We start from the raw sequence: 13,221 nt of genomic DNA, 5'->3' as shown, positions 1-13,221 counted from the left end.
AGTTAAAATTAAAGTGCTGTTTACAGAACAGCAGAGTTGAAAAGAGTTCTTGATTCACTGGGTAAACATTAGGGTTTTTATATGCTTATTTTGTTGTTTGATGATGATGCATGCTTCACAGAGACACTGAAGCCTTAGCTGAGTAAAGCAGTAGCCTTAAGTGAAATGAAGTATTGTAAGGGAAATTTTCTTCAGAAATTCAGAAGTTCAGAAATTTGAACTTTGGAGGAAAATATAACTAATAGAAGCAGATTAGCTGGCAACTATATAATATATGACACTTTGCTTTAAGATAGAGATTCTGGGAATTGCATTTTAAAATAGGAAGAACTATGGTTTGCTCAGCTGATAATCAATGAATTTAAATTATGTTACCCTCATTTTCCAGAGAGAGAACATAATACCTTACTACACTGTGAGTCTTGTGAATAGTGCAGACAGTTCCCCCAAATATAAAATATTCTGAAAAGTATAGTTTTGTTTCAAGGTTTTTTTGTTTTTGTTTTTTCCACTTAAGTGGCCCTTTTCCCACCTTCTGCTTGTTGCCATGTAAATTATCTACATCAGTTATATTCTGCCATCATGGCCCCTGTTTCTTTAAGCTTGTCTTGACTTGAAACTGAGAGTTTCAGTATGAAATTAGGTAACAGAATGCCAGGGAAAATATGTGTGCTGTAGACTGTATGTTTTTATACCATATCATATTCTTTTCATCATAATTTTAGTAGCTTCCCCTTCATATTTAGTTCATAGCATCAACTCATAATCAATTGATAATAACAAATTGAGGTTACTGCGTGCTGATAGAAGTTCTGGCAGAAGGAATAGAAACACCAGTAGAAACACCAAATGGCGTGCAAATAGATTGTATTTGGTTAGGAGTATAGGGTATACAAAGAAGAATAATGAGAAATTAGGTAGGGGTGGTAAACTTGTCATCACAGGCCTTAAATGTCGGATTAGGAATTTGAACTTTATTCTCTGAGTACAATGTTGCATCAACTCAGTAGGAAAGTAATGTGAGGATGAAAGCTGTGCTTTAGAAATTGGAGGTATGCTCCTTTAAAAAAAACAATAATTTGAAATGTTGTCTTGGATAGCACTTAACTTCAGCTTGGATAACTCATCATCCCATTTGAACCTGAAAGTTGAAGATACCTGTGTAGAATGGGATCCTACTGGAGGAAAAGGTCAAGAAAGTAAAATTAAAGGAAAAGAGAACAAGGGCAGGTAAGCTAGTTCATTTAATCTGATTCTTATTTTACAATAACTTTAGTAATGAAATTCTTTTTCTATCTATAGATGGATATGATTTATGATGTTAGTAACATTAAAGTAAAAAATATAGTAGTTTGTCAGTACTTGAATTTATCATTAACATTTTTCATAACTCTTAGTTTCTTTTTTAATCTTTTTCTTCTCCATTTACATTTTAGTACTCCATTTCTTTAAAGTTATGGACACAGAAACTTGGATTGCTTAGAGAAAAGTTCCTGTTATAATTCCTGAACCTTAGACTTTCATTTGGCCTGTGTCACCCCTGAAGGTCTGCACTGACAGAAAACTCTTAGCATCTATTACCCCAGAGGCTTGTCCCTGGTCAGCAACATTATGAGCAGAAAGGGAAGGCTTGAGAACCTATTATTATTGTCAGAACTTATTTAGATATTATGAAGGCAGGAGAACCTTTCTTTTTTAAACAGAGGACAGTTTTGCTCAAACTTACTAAGCAAGGTAAATGTCACTGAGTTATAGCAATAAGTTAAAAAAAAAAGGGGGACATTTCCTCATCAGACTTCTGGTCTAATTTTATTATAAACTGCTAACTCTAAGATATAAAGCACTCTCTTAACAGTTGCCTATTTTTATCTGACAGTTTCCATGTTACTTCACTGAAGAAACATACAAGGTGATGATCTATGTCTGTGTAGTTTTAGGACTTAGTGTATTTAGCTTGGCTCAGTAACTTTAATTTTTTAACCAATAAGCAGAAGCCATTGCAGCAGCCTTTATAAGCTAAAATACTGCTCTGTGTAGACTGTCTGTATTGATAGCTTATGTTTTGAACTTACAGCATTATAGTGTGCTGCATATTCTTTGGATTTTATTGTATATGATAACAAAACAATAAGCTCTGCTTTGAAGTCGTTCTTGAATTATTTTCCCACACTTGATTTTTTCTATATTTACTCCTATCTGGCATCTTCCTTCTTGTGCTGTATTCAGTATAGCTAACATTATGGCTTTGCTTGTATTTGTATTTGACACTAGACAGGTTTGAAATAGTCTATATTTTATAATAATCATGCAGTTGCAGAAGCATCAAGGATAAAAAACAAAGGTCATTGCTTATATTATTATAACAGTGCCAGAAAGATGAATCATTTCAAATTACATGAGTAATAATGTGCTAACTTGAAGATACCACATTTCTTTACCAGAAACCAGAACAAGTTTTCTTTTCAATTTATTTCCTCTCTCATTTGCTCATTATTGGTGAAAGTGACTTTGTAGTTAGAGTATTATAAATTTTAAAATGCTGTTAGATTTACTATATAGACTTTGTAATTTGACTTGGTCACCTGAAGATTTTTAGACTGCTTGTATTTTTTAGCATTTCAGGTTATGTCTTTCTCCCTTCCCTTCTTTTAAGGGTTTTTATAGGTAAGCCATTTCTGGAATGTTATATTAATTTTTTTCTTTCCATAACTAATTGTTGAGTGCAGGGTGTCATGCTAGATATTGTAGGACTTATGGGGTAAACACTGCCCCTGCCTTCAAGAAATTTGCCCTAATTTATGAAGATCAGATAATAATACACCCATCCATCCATCCATATACAGTCATTGAGCCAGATTGAGTTTAAGGAATACTTTAGCTGGTATGTTCAACTGCATAGTGCTGTGTAGGGGTGAGAAGGCAGCTAGAGACCAAATCCAGAAGAGCCTGAAATGCCAAGCCAAGTTGTTTGTAGGCAGTAGGGAAGTACTTGAAGATTTTAAAGTAGGGGAATCAGAACTAGGTTTATCTGTTAACAGTAAACAAGATGAATTGAGTAGTGAAGAGATCATTTAGGAAGTTGGTGAAACAATCCAGACCTGAGGTAGCAAAGAGCCTTAATTCAGATAAAGTGGCCAAGGTGTCTGTAAGAGAGGTGGGGAAAGAGCCTATGTACCTAGACTTAGAAGACTGGAATGCTGCAGTGGAAGAGTTTTCCTTATTTAACTTTTCTCTGAAACTGAACTGCCATTTTCAATAATTATATCTGTTTTCCTTTTCCCCATGCTTTCCCTTTATTTCTTTACTGCTGGTAAGTTATCAATTTTTCTTTTAAAAATTTTCTTTCCCTGGTTATCAAAAGAGCTCTTAACATATTTTGAAGCAGTACTAAGTGAAACATTTCTGTTTATTCACAGTATTTTCCCTTACTATTTATTGCCCTGAATTACCTACAGAATATTTTTTAATATGCACATTCCTTCCTAATAGACATTCTAGCCTGCTGACTGGGGAGGTGAAAGCTACGTTTATTTTGAAAAAGTTTCCTGATTGATTCTGATTCTGTTGAGCCTTCTCAATTGAGCACCATATAAATTTATCACAAAATCGCCAAGGTCTGTGTTTCTCCAATTTAAGATGGTAGCTCAGGAAAATAATAATACATTCCATTTACTCAGTTTGCTGGGCCCATTCATTTAGCCAGATATATACACACTAGCTGTGTAGTAAGGCTGCAGGGAAGAGATGTGATTCCTACTGGTGGTTATTTTCCTTCCCTCAGCTGCCCCACATGCAAATTCCTTCTGCCATAGCAACCAGGTCCTTAGGGCATGTTAGGTTAAGTACTGTCTGTTCTTCACCATCTTTCAACCTCTTCCGCTTGTTAGGGAGGTTTTTGTTGTTTGTTTACCTCAAGGCTGCCCAGCCAAGCTGAGCATCAGAATCCTTCAATTCTTAATTTAAAAACACAAACATTTATTTCTGAACCCAGTCCTCTGATGCTCTGATTCAGGTCCAGGGTGAGACTTGGTAATTTATACTTTAAGAAGTTCTCCAAGTGATTCTGATGTGCAACAGGTTTGAGAACCACTGGTTCGCCCCACTGGGCTTCCTCTTCCGTCCTGAATGGCTTATTTAATTCCTTGCCAGTAATCACACATCTGCTCTAAACTCTGATCTCCTTTTGTATGATTCTTGTCCAGTTACCCACAACAGAATCTTTTGACTTTCTTTGCTTCAGCTGTCAGCTGAAAAAGCACCGTAGTCATGACTGTAAAGTGTAAGGACAGTATCAGCATTGGAGTTTGAAGTGAAATTAGAGTGGGAAAGCTAGTGTTCAGACTTGTCATATTCCATCCCCCTTCCCTAATTACAAAACTCATTTTCTACAAATACTGACATTCAGGATTAATTAAAGCTTTATTTTTCTATTAATTTCTGATAATTACAGTTGAATTAACCCAGAAGGGAGAAGATTAATGTGAATTATGAGCTTTTAAATTAGGTAGTCTTTAGTGAATTATGTGCATGCTTACTATCCATTTTTTCCAAGGGAGAACATATTTACATTTCAGGTAATCAGTTTCAAAAATGAACTTTTGGAGAATAACTGTATGTAAACCATGCTAAGTTCTTGTATTGTATAGAGGTTCTGGAGACCTAAAAATTCATTTATAAGCCATGTTAGAACAATTTTATTTTTAACTCCTTCCTTTGCTTATCTTCTAATGTTATATCTACAACAGAGGTTTTCACACACTTTTTTTTTTTTTTAAATGTAACAGAGGAGTATCTTCCAATGAAATGTTTCAAGAAGCCTAACCTAAAAGAGAAAAGTATAACTAGTAAGGTGGGGAAGGAGTCCTAGAGCTGGCTTCCTCCCAGAGTCCTGCAGCAGCCGGTGTGGCATCTGTAGATTCCCTTGATTCGGGAGCATGGTTTAAAAACCACTGATTTCAACCACAGGATCATGTTAAAATTATAATTAAATTAAAAACTAACTTTTAATTTGGGAGAAAATTTTGGAGAAAAATGTACTGTTATCATCTCTGCTGAGTCCCAGATACAATACTTGAAATCACACAGGTCTTTTGTAATTAATTTTTTGGACATTCTTGATCAGGTTCTATAGAATTAATCAGAACGAAAATTGTGAAGAAGTTTTTTGTTGTTATCAGTGAGTTGAGAAAATGTTTGCATAGTTTTACTTTCATCCATCTTAATGATTCCAAATAGTATTGAATAACAAGTTTTAACTTAAAAAGCCTGGTCAAGCAGAAACTTGAACTAGTTTAAACAATTATTATTGATATGCACAATAAAGAGTAGAAACTTTCTTCATTTATATTTTTACCCTCTGTTTTGGAAAACAAAAAAACATTTCTGAGATTTTTCCCCCCTCAAGTTTTGTTTTCTTTTTTTTCCCCCCAAAGACACTGTTAACTGGCTCCCTGAGCAAAAGTATGATAAAAATTTTAATTAAACTATTCTTATTCATTAGTTTCATGCTATCTGTTCAAATAGAACTTGCAATAAGTTGTCTGAGTGTCTTTTTTTTCTTTTCTTTTTAAAAAAATCTTTACGAAAATAACATTTGACATCTTAGAAAGAGCTAAACTAAATTTATGAATGCTGTAACTGTATATTTATAGTTATGCTATATAATATTCACTAGAAAACAGTTGAAGTTCTCAGTTCACTGTGTTAATTCTTTGAAACTGTCTAATCTGCTTTCTGGCAGCAAGACAACATTTAAATAAATGCAGAATGAAGTTACAGCAAATAATGTGAAATGACTTGAAAATTATAGCTTTGTTCTTGCCTTGCCCTTGTCAGGGGTTGCTATTCCAGTATTAGTTGATAGCTTATTATAAAATATACTGATCGATCTTTCCGTAGGAAGGAAAATTCTAGTGCAACTGTACTGGAAAAGTATTAGTTCTAATTATTGCTGAGAATATAAAGTCCCCATTCCCTCCAAGTATAGAATAATCTTGACAGAAATTTTTGTTATTTTTTAAATGCAGTGATTCAATATAATTTAAATGTTATTTTAAAAATATTTTTGAGATTTCATTTATTTTGAGTTTCTGAGAGTTAGTGTAAAGCCTAGTACTGTTCAAATCATGTAAAGGAATTCAGCTTGGAACCTGTCCATTTTAGTAGGAGAAATACTTCATAATATTTGGTATTATCCTATGCATGGATTTGGCCAATTGCTGTTTCTCTTTTTAAGAAGAAAAGATCCAGAGCAAAAATTCCACCTATTTACATTTAGCTGTGATTATAAAAAGCCTATTTTTGCCTTTGCTTTTATTTAAATTTAACTGCAAGAAATGAAAACTATAATCCATTATAGTTCAGTGTTTTAAAATTCAGTAATGTCTTGTCTCATTGCAGCATTGTTTCTTGTTTCAATTGTGTTCTTGATATAAGCCTTGCTCAGTGTGTATAACATTAGTGCTTTCCTCCTGCTTTGTGTTGATAGTTTCTTACATTTGAGTGTTCATAATTGTCAGGGCTCTTTAATAATTCAGATAAAATGAAATTATATTCCATAATATAATTAGAAACCTTTTCAGAAGTTCTTTTCATGATTTGTGATTTTAATTTATGAAACATTTACAACATAAGTATTTCTTTTTCTTTTTGTTCCTCTTTATATAGAAGTGGTACACCATCCCCCAAACGGACATCCATAGGCTCCAGGCCACCAGCAGTAAGAGGCAGCAGAGATCGCTTTACTGGGGAATCATACACAGTGCTGGGTAGGATAAAGTGTAATAGTTCTTCATTATCTGAGATGAATGGCATCGCAGTCCCACTGGTGGGGCTTTCCAAGCATTTAGAGCTGTAGTGGTTGCCTGTGTATTGAAATCTTTGCAGAAGTTTCTCCCTATTGAAGCCTAATTATGTTAGGGTGGGAGCTGGGGGGTTCAAATTTTCTTATTATTGCTACTCTTAAAACTCTACGTCCAGCTTACATATAAGTATAACCCTTGAGAATATGGTAAGCAGAGTTCTGAAATATTTTATATTCAGAAAAATAGTAATATTAAATTATAGCAGGTATTCTATATTTATTATCTCTGTACCAACATGATTCTCATAGAAAGAGTACTTGAATTAAAATTTTTCTCCTATTTTATGCAATGAGTAATAGGTAAAAATCTGTGTGACTAGTTAGGCTTTTCACTTGGAAGAGGTAGAGTCAAGTCTACTTTTCTAATCTTTTGTAGGAGACACCGCTATTGAAAGTGGACAACATTATTGGGAGGTCAAAGCCCAGAGGGATTGTAAATCCTACAGTGTGGGAGTAGCATACAAGACTTTGGGGAAATTTGATCAGTTGGGAAAGACAAATACAAGCTGGTGTATCCATGTCAATAACTGGCTACAAAGCACATTTGCAGCAAAACATAATAATAAAGTCAAAGCTTTGGATGTTCTTGTTCCTGAGACAATAGGTGTATTTTGTGATTTTGATGGAGGTAAGTTTGCTTTTTTTCTCCTAAGTCATTTCATCAGAATGAACATAATTTAGTACTTTTCATTGGTAATCATCTTTACAGAATTTATATTAGTATTATAGTAAAGTTGTTCTGATCAACTAGGTTTTGCTCACAAGCATAATCTCAGTTCTAGAATTGATTGGAGGGATGTGAGATGCTGTCTGGAGCGCCACAAAAGGCCTTATCTAGAGTACACTAAATAAATCTGAGATTTTTACTAATTTTAGTCTTCATCTCTGTTTCTTTCTGTCAATTTAAGTTCCTTCCTTGTTTTATCATCTCTAAAGCGTGGTAGAATCAGATTTTTTAAATTGGAGCAGACCTTAGAAATTACTAGTACACCTGTCATGTAGTATACAATCGTTATTCTACTATTTCTGCAGGTGGTCGCCATGCCTATACTTGAAGAATTTTCTTTTTTTAATGTGAAGCCTATTGTCAAATATAGCAGTTTGTTCCATTGTTGGACAGCTCTGGGATAGAAGGTTTTCGTTTAACTTAGCTTGTCTCTAACTTCTTCTTTTTTTTTTTTAAAGATTTATTTATTTTTTTAAAAAATTTATTTAATTCCCCTCCCCTCCCCCGGTTGTCTGTTTTCTGTGTCTTTTTGCTGCGTCTTGTTTCTCTGTCCGCTTCTGTTGTCGTCAGCGGCACGGGAAGTGTGGGCGGCGCCATTCCTTCGGCAGGCTGCTCCCTCCTTCGCGCTGGGCGGCTCTCCTTATGGGTGCACTCCTTGTGGGTGGGGCTCCCCTACGCGGGGGACACCCCTGCGTGGCACGGCACTCCTTGCGCGCATCAGCACTGCACATGGGCCAGCTCCACACGGGTCAAGGAGGCCCGGGGCTTGAACCGCGGACCTCCCATGTGGTAGACGGACGCCCTAACCACTGGGCCAAAGTCTGTTTCCCGTCTCTAACTTCTGAGCTTGAGAATTATGTTCCCTAATACACATTCACATGGCCATCTGTATTTGTTTAAAAACTACTAACATTGCTTCTCTTGTCATGTTTTTCCAGACTATACATTCTCTGTTCCTTTAGCTCTTTCTCTTACTATTTGATTTTTTCATCTCCTCTGGTTGTATACTATTTTGTCAAGGTATTTCTTAAAGTTTGGTTTCCAAAGTAGAACACCTGACCCATGACTAGCAGAGCACAGTGATTTGGCAACACTCTTTCTAGTAATACGACTTAACAGCACTGGAACCACATTGACCTTGTAGCCACCTACCCACTAGATCTTTTTTCATGGACTTCTCTCGATACCTTTTTCCTCTTCTATTGAGCAGTGTAGGTTTGTTTTTAAACTCAAGTGAGGAATACTACATTTATCTTCCTAGATTTCATGTTAAGGGATATGGCTGAGCCTTACCTCCTGTTGACATCATCTAAAAATTAACTTGATATTTATCTTTTGCAAAACTTCATTAATTTTTTGAATGATTTATTTGATAACTATCTTCTCTCCTGTCACCTAAATCATAAAATTTTTGAAGATGGCATATTAATTAACTAGGAAACAGAAGTAATTCTCTTTATGCTTCTCTGTGGGTTGATACTTTAAGCTAATAATAAATTGTAAAAATAATAGTGACCTTTGTCACTGAATTCAATGCCTGGCAACTCAGTTTAATTCAGTCCAGGTCAATGAATTCAATTCTGAATCCATTCTCAGAACCAGATTTTACTATTTTAAGTAACATGTGCCCAAATAATTCCATGACTATCAACCATACTGTTACTAAAAAGGAAAAAATTGGGGCTTGCTTGATTTATTTTTAGTGGTGACATGCCAGTTGTGCTATGTTCATTTTTAACTATCACTTTATTTTTTTTAAGATTTATCTTTTATTTATATCTCTCCCTTTCCCCTCCCCCCCAGTTGTCTGCTCTCTGTGTCCATTCGCTGTGTGTTCTTCTGTGACTGCTTCTATCCTTATCAGTGGCACCGGGAATCTGTGTCTCTTTTTGTTGAGTCATCTTGCTGTGTCTGCTCTCCGTGTGTGCGGAACCACTCCTGGGCAGACTGCGTTTTTTTTTTATTGTGTGGGGTGGCTCTCCTTGTGGGGTGCACTCCTTGCACGTGGGCACCCCTATGCAGGGGACACCCCTGCGTGGCATAGCACTCCTTGCACGCATCAGCACTGCACGTAGGTCAGCTTACCACATGGGTCAGGAGGCCTTGGGTTTGAACATTGGACCTCCCATGAGGCAGGCAGATGCCCTATCAATTGAGCCACATTCGCTTCCTGACATGCCCGTTGTTAGCTTATGTATCCTCACTGCCTGACATGTGGCCTTTAGTAAGTGTTTGTTAAGTGATTGATAACAAGGGACTGAGCAAGAGGGGAATCAGGAGGAAGAATCGTTTTAATTTGTGAAAGTAGAATTCATAGGACCTGGTAATTGAATATGGATTGTGGGGAGAGACAAAAAAGAGTTGATGATGATTCTGAGGTTCCTGAGGATGGAAGGTCATCAAGAGAATGGGGAGCATTAGTCCTGGGGGGAAAAGTGAGGGGGCAGCAGGACAGTCATGTGCCTTGTCTGGCAAGCAAGCAGAAATTCAGAGCTAGAACTCAGGAAAGAAGTAGAGCTACTGCTGCTTCACTGAGTGTGGCTACTTGAGATTGACAAGAAATGTGTAATTAAGCATTCCTGTTCTACTGTTTGCTAGCTTTATGCATACATGTAGGTTGCTTAATATTTTGAACTAAAGCATGTCAAGCAGCTAGCTCTTAAAAGGAGGCATACACGTTAGCTTTTTTTTCTCCCTCTATTTGGGGGTAGTTGGTTATTAATGGACAATTGTAGAGAAAGAAGAGGGCCTGGACAAATTATCTACATTTAGAATAGGAGAAAAAGGAAGAGATAGAAATTTTCCTCAAGTTTAGGATATAAACCAAGAGAATAGCCATGGGAGTAGAATGTAAACATGTGATAATACTTGTAAGAAGGCATTAGGTTGGACAGTTAGGAGATCAGAAAGACAGGGTTATTTTAGTGGTATGAGCATCTTGAAAGGTGGACTGTAAGAGGATTAGCAAAGCTGAACAGCGATGACTAATGTCATTTCAGAGTCTGTCTTCAGGTAGTCAGATGACTGTTTAATAGACTAAACCTTAAATGATGATAGCATTTGGGTAAAGGCACTGGTTATAGTATAAATAAGGAGGAAGTAATAGCAGTGGTTTTTACTAATGAGACTTTGTTAAATAATGATAAAAATAAATAGTTTATAGTTGAATTAGTAGGATGGTGCCAGATTATGAATGGTCTTGAAAACAAGGAAGAGAGAAGTAAGATTTGGGTTTTTACTTAAGCATGTTTACTATTGATTTTCAAATGAGAATTAAGGTTTTTTAAAAATAAATTGTAACAAAAAAACCAATGTCCAAATATGCATTTAGTTGTTATATACATGACTATATGTTAGGCTTAATTAGATGTTTTATTTTTTGTATAATAAAATCAGGCTTTGTTTTTTCCTTCTTTTTAGGTCAACTTTCTTTCTATGATGCAAACTCAAAACAGTTGTTGTATTCCTTTAAGACAAAATTTACTCAGCCAGTTCTACCAGGTTTCATGGTTAGTACCTAATTTATATTTTATTTGGTTTGGTAGCTTCAAGGAGAGTAATCTATGCTGCATATTTGAGGTAATATCTTATTTTTCTTCACATTTCTCTCCTTTTGCCCAATCCATCCTCCTCCAAATCTGTGATAGGCTGTATATTTATAGTATATTTTATTGAAGTAAATTTAATATATAAAAGAACATAAATCATAAGCATACAGTTTGATGAATTTTCATGAAACTGAACTCACTTTTGTTACCAACACCCGGATGGAAATATTACCAGAACCTCAGAAGCTCCCTTCTGTCCACTTCTAGTCTAATGGCCTTCCCCCAAAGAGGAACCACTATCTTGAGATTTAGTACCATAAATTCATTTTGCCTCTTTCTGAATTTTATATAAATGGAATCAAACAGTATGCTTTGGGGCTCAACATTATGTTTGTGAGATTTATCCATGTTGTCAGATGTGGCTGAATTTCATTCAGTCTCATTTGCTGTGTAGTTTTCTATTATATGACACAGTTTATCCGTTCTCTTTTAGTTGGGTATGTGGGTGGTTTCCACTTGGAGGCATTTACTAATAGAACTATTGGAATATTCTTGTTCATGTCTTTTGGTGAATATATACATATATTTCCATTGGATATATACCTGGGTTTGGGGTTGCTAGATAATATGGTATGTGTATAATGAACTGTAATAGGTACTGCTGAACAGTTTTTCAAAGTGATTTTATCAGTTGACCACCAGTGGTATATAAGAAGAGTTTATATACTGCATCCTTCATACCTACTTGTCAACATTTGTTATTGTCTGTTTTTTTGTTTCATTTTTTAGGCTGTGGGGTATGATGTATATTTTGTTGTGGTTTTAATTTGCATTTCCTTGGTTGTCATTGATTTTGGGCACCTCTTTGTGTTCCTTGACTATTTGGGTATACTCTTTTGTGAAATGGCTGCTCCAGTCTTTTGCCTGTATTTCTGTGAATTGCATTCCTACTTCTTAAATTGATTGATTTGTAGTTCTTTATGTAGTTGTTTCCATATACATGTATTGCAAATATTTCTCCACTCTGGTGTTCCTTTTCCCTCTCTTCTTGGTGTCTTCTGATCAACAAAAGTTGTTAATTTCAGTGTTGATCACTTTTTATGAGTTTTTGGTTTACTTTTTTGTGTTCTATTTTAGAAATCTTTATTCACCCCAAGGTCATGAAGATATTCTTGTTTTCTTCTAAAAGGTTTACCTTGTACATTTAGATGTAGACTGCATTTACATTTTACAATGCAAGTAAAACATAGAATTCATGTGTAAGATGTGAAGTGTAGGGGCCCAAATACATTCTTTAATGACAAATGGGTTTCCAATTACTCAGTATCATTTATTGAAAAGATAACCCTTTTCTCAATGTAGTGCAGTGTCACCTTTATCAAATATCAAATGACTGCTTGTGTGTGGTAGGCTTTATATATATATGTATATGTATTCACACAAATTCAGGTTGATTTACATAAAGAAAATTCATGTTTCTCCACATAAAATAAAACTTGGTCTTATATATATATTTTTTTCTTCTTTCCTCTTCCCCTCCCTACCCCCTCCCCAGTTGTCTGCTCTCTGTGTCCATTCGCTGTGTGTTCTTCTGTGACTGCTTCTATCCTTATCAGCTGCACTGGGAATCCGTGTTTCTTTTTGTTGCGTCATCTTGTTGTGTCAGCTCTCCGTGTGTGCGGCGCCATTCCTGGGGAGGCTGCACTTTCTTTTGCACTGGGTGGCTCTCCTTAGGGGGCACACTCCTTGCACATGGGCCTCCCCTACGTGGGGGATACCCCTGCGTGGCACGGCACTCCTTGCGCACATCAGTACTGCACATGGGCCAGCTCCACATGGGTCAAGGAGGCCTGGGGTTTGAACCACAGACCTCCCATGTGGTAGGTGGACGTCCTATCCATTAGGCCAAGTCCACTTCCCTATGCTCACATCAGCTCTGTGCATGGGCCAGCTTCACATGGGTCAAGGAGGCCTGGGGTTTGATCTGCGGACCTCCCATGTGGTAGGTGGACGCCCTATCCATCAGGCCAAGTTCGCTTCCCTATATTTTTTATTACTCAAATGTTACTACTTCTCCCAACTCT

General features: G+C 36.1%; 1 protein-coding gene across 3 annotated transcripts in view; it reads left to right on the top strand.

Annotated features, from left to right (window-relative positions):
• Positions 1-13,221, top strand: part of FSD1L (fibronectin type III and SPRY domain containing 1 like) — a 73,161-nt gene that overhangs the window by 50,696 nt on the left and 9,244 nt on the right. The window contains exons 9-13 of one of the 3 annotated variants that reach the window (XM_058302581.2): positions 1,101-1,230; positions 1,877-1,909; positions 6,667-6,767; positions 7,239-7,490; positions 11,010-11,098. In XM_058302581.2, coding sequence (XP_058158564.1) covers positions 1,101-1,230; positions 1,877-1,909; positions 6,667-6,767; positions 7,239-7,490; positions 11,010-11,098 — 605 coding nt within the window. The remainder of the gene's footprint in view (positions 1-1,100; positions 1,231-1,876; positions 1,910-6,666; positions 6,768-7,238; positions 7,491-11,009; positions 11,099-13,221) is intronic. The other 2 variants (XM_004462341.5, XM_004462340.5) reach the window with 2 other exon arrangements.

The sequence above is a fragment of the Dasypus novemcinctus genome, chromosome 8 (genome assembly GCF_030445035.2).
Source record: "Dasypus novemcinctus isolate mDasNov1 chromosome 8, mDasNov1.1.hap2, whole genome shotgun sequence".
Lineage (NCBI taxonomy): Eukaryota > Metazoa > Chordata > Mammalia > Cingulata > Dasypodidae > Dasypus > Dasypus novemcinctus.
This window is presented reverse-complemented; position numbering and strand designations above follow the sequence as displayed.